A 6391-nucleotide genomic window follows, 5' to 3' on the forward strand; every position below is an offset into this window, starting at 1 on the left:
TTTCCCAATACATTTCACTAAGTGTCATTTGTAGTTATCACATAAATATAAATTAAGACCCAGTGAGATAGCACCACATGCCAACCAAAATGGCTAAAGTTTAAAATGCTGTGTAGTAATACTGGAGATCGAAACCATCAATTCTAAAGGAAATCAACCCTGAATATTCATTGGAATGACTGATGCTGAAGCTGAAGCTCCAATACTTTGACCACCTGATGTGAAGTCGACTCATTGGAAAAGACCTTGATACTGGGAAAGATTGAAGGCAGGAGAAGAAGAGGACAACAGAGGATGAGAAGGTTAGATGGCATTACCAACTCAATGGACATGGGTTTGAGCAAACTCCAAGAGTTGGTGAAGGACAGGGAAGCCTGGCATGCTGCAGTCCATTGGGTCACAAAGAGTCGGACACGACTGAGCAACTGAACAACAACAATAGTAATCCTCTTTATCTATATGAATTATATTTTCTTTATAATTACAAGTATTAATATCAGTGTGCATGTGTGTGCATGCTAAGTCACTACTGTCATGTCTGGATCTTTATGACCCTATGTACTGTAGCCTGCCAGGAATTTTCCAGGCAAGAAAGCTGGAGTGGGTTGCCATGCTCTCCTTCAGGGGATCTTCCTGACACAGGGATCAAACTCACATCTCTCAAGTCTCCTGCATCAGCAGGGGATTCTTTATCACTTGTGCTACCTGGAAAGCCCTAATATCAGTATACAGCTATTATTTTCCAGGGTTTTTTTTTAATCCCTTTATGCTGAAACTGCTTTTATCATTATGTTTTAAGTATATATACTAGTCATTATTCTTCAGAGAAACAGAACCAATAGGATATATGTAGAGATATATAACATATATACTATGTTATAGGAATATGTTATAATATGTTATAGGAATTGGATCACATGGCTGCAGATACAAGTTGAAGTACCACAATCTTTCAACTGCAAGCTGGAGAACCAGAAAAGCTGGTGGTATAATTCAGTCCAAATTCAAGACCTGAGAACCAGGGGAACTGAAGGTGTAACTCCCAATCTAAGGCCTAAGAATTGAGAGTCATTGGTGTTAGGTTCTGGAGTCTGAAGGCCTGAGAACCAGGATCTCTGATGTGCGAGGTCAGGAGAATGTGGACATCTCAGCTTAAGAAGAGACAGAATTTGCCCTTCTTCCACCTCTTTGATTTATTCAGACCGTTAGCACATTGGATGATGTCTTTCCATCTCAGAGAGAGCTAACTGCTTTATTCAGCCTACTGATTAAGATCTTAAACTCTTTGGGCAACACACTCACAGACACATGCAGAAGTGTTTTGTCACTTATCTGGGGGTCCCTTAGCTCAGTCAAGTTGACACATAAAATTAACCATCAAAGCCTATGTCCTGAAAACCAACCATCTATTTTGTAACTTCATCCAATTTAAGTCTCAGTTTGCAAGTGAAACTTTTAGTCCTTTTATATTTCTGACTATGGTATGTTTGGATTATTTAAGGGAAACATTTAGATTTTATGATACATTTAGTTGTTTCTCAGCATACCACTTTTCCTGTATATGAAATAGTCTCCTAGCTTGAGATCTTAATTATGGTGCAATTGTACTTGCCTTAGGTAATTTCTCACATAAATTTGCAAGGAAGATACATAGTTGATATGTTTTAGGAGTCTTAGAATATATATGTATGGAAATTTTAATTTGCTCTCATACATTAGAAATTATTTGGGTTTACACAACAGTATAGGCTCTTGGTCCAAAATGCTTTTTCCTCAAAGTTTTAGACTCCTGGTTCTACAGTCTTCAAGTGTCCTATGTTTTGTACCAGAAGTTGAATGTCCATCACTGTAGAAAACTTGTTACAGAAGCAGTGAGTAATATTGAAGGTGTATAAGCTCAAGTCTAATTAGTTAGATATGGGGAGAGCTTACACCAGAGGCCATGTTGGTACACCATGACATCCACAGAACAGTGGAGATCAAGGTAAAAGTCTACATTTTCTAGATAAAACAAAATTGGAGAAAGAAGAACCCCTTTGATTGTAACATTCTATACAGTTAAGTTCTAGTTCATAAACCAATATTAGCAATCGTTTTTATGTAAATTACAAGGATCATTCAAGAAGACTTGAAAAATAGATAGATACATAGAGACAAAGATAATGCTTTAAGTATCATGTAAGCCACAAAACTTGAGAACTGCCTACAATAAACTTGGAGTGTACAATTTTGAAAAGAGAATAGAGTCTCTCCCAAGACAGATATAGTTCTAATTCCATATTGGAATATTTGGAATATATTTTTCAGGGAAAACATTAAGTGGTATTATTTGGAAGTAGAACATTAACTCAAATATCATAGCTGTGACCCATTTCTTTGGCAATTGCAGTCCAGGTAAAGGAAGCCTGATACTTCTGAAACTGCTTGACTTAGAAACAAGTCAGGACAAGACACACTCTGACACCTCTCAGAAAAGGAAATTCCTGATTCACAAGCTTAGGGAACTGATGGGTATTTTGGACATCAGCAAATTAGGACCAATTTGGACTCTATCTGATCCTCTTTTGACAGAAAGGAAAACCCTTGAACAGTTGCAAGAAAGGGACAAAAGGAGTTTATGTTAGAGTGAGCACAGCCCTTTTCTGGCTCTTAGCTGTCACTTTGTTCTTTCTTTTGTTGGCATGCTATTCTTCTGGAGACATCGTTTAATTAATATACAGATGGTGTCCTACCTCCCTCTCCGTGTGGACTTTGACTTTTTTTTTTTTTGGTCATTTCTAAAAGTTTTATTTTGTTCTTCTTTTAATATACCTGGTCAATGAGAGAGTCACTTTTTAAATAGCATCAAATTTATAATCCCCTACTTTATTTCTTTTTTAAATTAATTTATTTTTTATTGAAGGATAATTGCTTTACAGAATTTTGCTGTTTTCTGTGAAACCTCAACATGAATCAGCCATAGGTATACATATATTCCCTCCCTTTTGAAACTCCCTCCATACTGAAGAATCTATTTACAGGGCAACAGTGGAGAAACAGACATAGAGAATACACTTACGGACATGGGGAGAGGGGAGGAGAGGGTGAGATGTATGGAAAGAGTAACATGGAAACTTACATTTGCTGTACGGCTCAGGAAGCTCAAACAAACACACTTTTGTCCTGTCTTTCTTCCCCTTGTCCTGATTTTTTTGCCTGACTGCTGTTGGACAGGCCTTCCTACACAGTTGTAGTGGGAAAGCCAACAGGGTAGATCATCGTTGGGTTTATGGGTCTAAAACATTTGGTGCCACTTTAGTTCATGGAATGAAGCTCAACTCAAATTTAAATGGCTCAGTCTCCACTGACTGAAGTTTAACTCTTTTGTAGAAAGTTCTCAGTACCTTGGAGTGGTAAGGTTCCTAGCCATGTCTCTGTTTCTTACTTGCCTTGGGAATACTGTCTGTTTAATCAGTGGATAGTAAGTAACAAGAAGAGAGGACTTAGATTCTGTAAGCTTGCCTAAATATCTCTACTTCTTTTCTATTTCCTGTATCTATTATTGGAAGGAATTATTATAAAAGAGACTAACGTTTAGGTATGTATGGCCCACAAGAAGATAAAAGCCTCTAGAATTAAAATATCAAACTTTAAGCAAAATGAGAAAGAGTTTCGGTAAGTAGGATTTTTTTTTTTTCATTTATTCTTACTAGTTGGAGGCCAATCACTCCACAATATTGCAGTGGGTTTCGTCACCTATTGACATGAATCAGCCATGGATTTACATGTATTCCCATGCCCCCGATCCCCATCCCCCTCCCACTCCCTCTCCACCGATTCTCTGGGTCCTTCCCAGTGCACCAGGCCGAGCCTTTGCATCTCATGCATCCAACCTGGCCTGGTGTCTGTTTCACTATAAGAAATATACATGTTTCTGATGCTTTCTCTCTCGAAACATCCGCCCCTTGCCTTCTCCCACAGAGTCCAAAGTCTGTTCTGTACATCTGTGTCTCTTTTTCTGATTTTTTGCAATTAGGGTTATCATTACCTATCTTTCTAAATCCGCCAATAATATATGTGTTAGTATGCTGTAATGTTCTTTATCTTTCTGGCTTACTTCACTCTGTATAATGGGCTCCAGTTTCATCCATCTCATTAGAACTGATTCAAATGAATTCTTTTTAATGGCTGAGTAATATTCCACGGTGTATATGTACCACACAGTAAGTAGGATTTTTTGCACATTTTATTCATGAACTTGAAAGTGCAGAATAGGAAGATTAATGTGATCTCCATTCTTATTCACTATGTAGCCCCCAAATTCTTAAAGAAACTACACTTGTTTACTAGTCCCAGAGAAGTATAATGACTGAGTAATGAATTAGGGTTTGGAACTATGGCATTCAGAAGGGTATGAAATGAATCTGCTTTTGTTGCTCTGGCTCTTATGCTATTGAATCTGCTCTTTCTTTTTGCTGACGTGTGACTTTTACACGGAGATTGCTCATGATTTGGATTATATGCTACTCCTCCCTGTATGTGTGTTTTCATCCCCGTGTCATAAGCTTCAGGTGAAGGAAGAGTTCCATGGAGATGTCAAAGAGGACCTTCCCTGTGGGTCTTCCCTGTGAAAAGAGAATCTTCAATAATTAATTGGTCAACAGCTAGGTGTGATTGGGCTGAGGTCTTTCTCTAGTGACACTAACTCTTTATTTAATATAAATGGTAAAACCCCTATTGTCACACTTCTGTGTTCTTTTATCAGGGAAGGGGAATTTTAGAATTTAATGGAATGAGCACTTAACAAGGCATGAGGTTAAACCCTAAAATGCCCTTGTTCTGCTTGTTAATGTAGAAGAAAACATATGAATAACCCAAGCTACCTTTTTTCCCCCTTGTGCTTATTTAACCATGTAAGGGAACTTTCAAGAGTGCAGGTTTAACACTCAAGCGATTCAGCTGGGGGTACCTCCCACTGCTGCCTCACTTACCTTCCAGTGTCTGCAGTAGACAAAAAATGAGTATGGAGAAAAATATCATCAGTACAGTCAGGATCACACATTTGTCATATATCCAAGTACTATACAATGGGTATAGGTCATCTGAATCAGTGACTGGAAAAGAGGGAGGATTTAAAAAAAAAAAAAGGTATTTTTTAAACAAAATGAAATAGAATTGGAAAAGACACACAAATAAGGGAAACGTGTGTAGAGCTCACTTGATAAGAAGATGGAGCATTGATAAAGGAAAATCTGCCTTCTAGCCCTCATTTACTTGTATTTTCTGAGACCAGTTTGTGACAGCACCTCCAGGCTTTATGACAAGATAAGACTTGCTAGTTTGGATGAACTAGGGTGCACATGCAGTTTGGACTGAGTCTTGAATGCAAACTGTGAAGTTCCATCTCTACTCACTCATCCACAGATAACTGAACACAGACTCTAATTTGTTTTTATACTCTTGGTTAGGAGATATAGAAGCAAAATGTTTCAGAAATGTCATAGATATAATACAGTGGGCCTCTGTGAAGGTGGCTAAAACAAAATGATTTGTAACTGCAGTTCAGTGGTAGAAGGCAAAATTTGAATATGCACTGGATATGATCACAATATTGAAGGAGCTCAAAGTCAATCTATTTAAACAACAAATGGACAAACAGTGATAAAAGGGAATCATGATCACGCAATTCAAATCTTTAAAGTCTGTCATAGTGATAAAACCCTGGAAGAACCAACTGAAAAGTTAGAGATAGTAGTCTTCATTTCATTAATTCCAAATGTTGTCACTAAAATGTACACTCAAGGAGGTCAGGGTCTTCTCATTTTTTGTTTATTACTGAATCCCCTGTTCTTAGAAATAAGTCTGGCCCTTATTAAATATTTTTTGAATGAATTAGAACTACAAAAACAATATTAAGCATAAATCCAAAACAGATTCAAAATAATTTTAGATATTTCAATTATAAGACAGAATCTTATAAAACATTATGCATATTATATTTCAAAAATTGAAATAAACAAGAAATATTAGAAATGTAAGAAGTATATGTAGTACAGAAAATGAGACTTGGAACCTGTGGAAAGTAGTAAATAGATGGAATTGAAACATAACATCTAAAATAGAGAATTTGAAGGTGGGTTCCAAAACAGAGTAGTTATATTTCAGGAGGTAACTGATAAACTAAATAAAAAATGGGAAGACACGAGCATGAAGAGACAGAAAATAAAAAAGAGAAGGAAAGAGACATATACCATGGAGTAGAAAGTTCTGATTGATAGTTATCTACAGCTGTAGAAAAAGAGGAGTTAAAGAATGGAAAAAGGGAAGAATTTGAAACAATGATAGTTGACAATTTTTGAGACCTCATTAAAAAAACACTAATCAGAAAATCAGGGAACCCTACAAATATCTA

General features: G+C 36.8%; 1 protein-coding gene across 3 annotated transcripts in view; it reads right to left on the reverse strand.

The window, feature by feature from the left end:
• Window positions 1-4112: 4112 nt before the first annotated feature.
• The window catches only part of LOC122437005 (putative selection and upkeep of intraepithelial T-cells protein 1 homolog), a 164323-nt gene continuing 162044 nt past the window's right edge, over window positions 4113-6391 (reverse strand). For 2 of the 3 annotated variants that reach the window (XM_043461406.1, XM_043461404.1), the window contains 2 exons: window positions 4971-5093; window positions 4113-4604 (listed from right to left, as the gene is read on the reverse strand). In XM_043461406.1, coding sequence (XP_043317341.1) covers window positions 4576-4604; window positions 4971-5093 — 152 coding nt within the window. In that variant the 3' untranslated portion in view covers window positions 4113-4575. The remainder of the gene's footprint in view (window positions 4605-4970; window positions 5094-6391) is intronic. The other variant, XM_043461405.1, reaches the window with a different exon arrangement.

The sequence above is a fragment of the Cervus canadensis genome, chromosome 2 (genome assembly GCF_019320065.1).
Source record: "Cervus canadensis isolate Bull #8, Minnesota chromosome 2, ASM1932006v1, whole genome shotgun sequence".
Classification (NCBI taxonomy): Eukaryota; Metazoa; Chordata; class Mammalia; order Artiodactyla; family Cervidae; genus Cervus; species Cervus canadensis.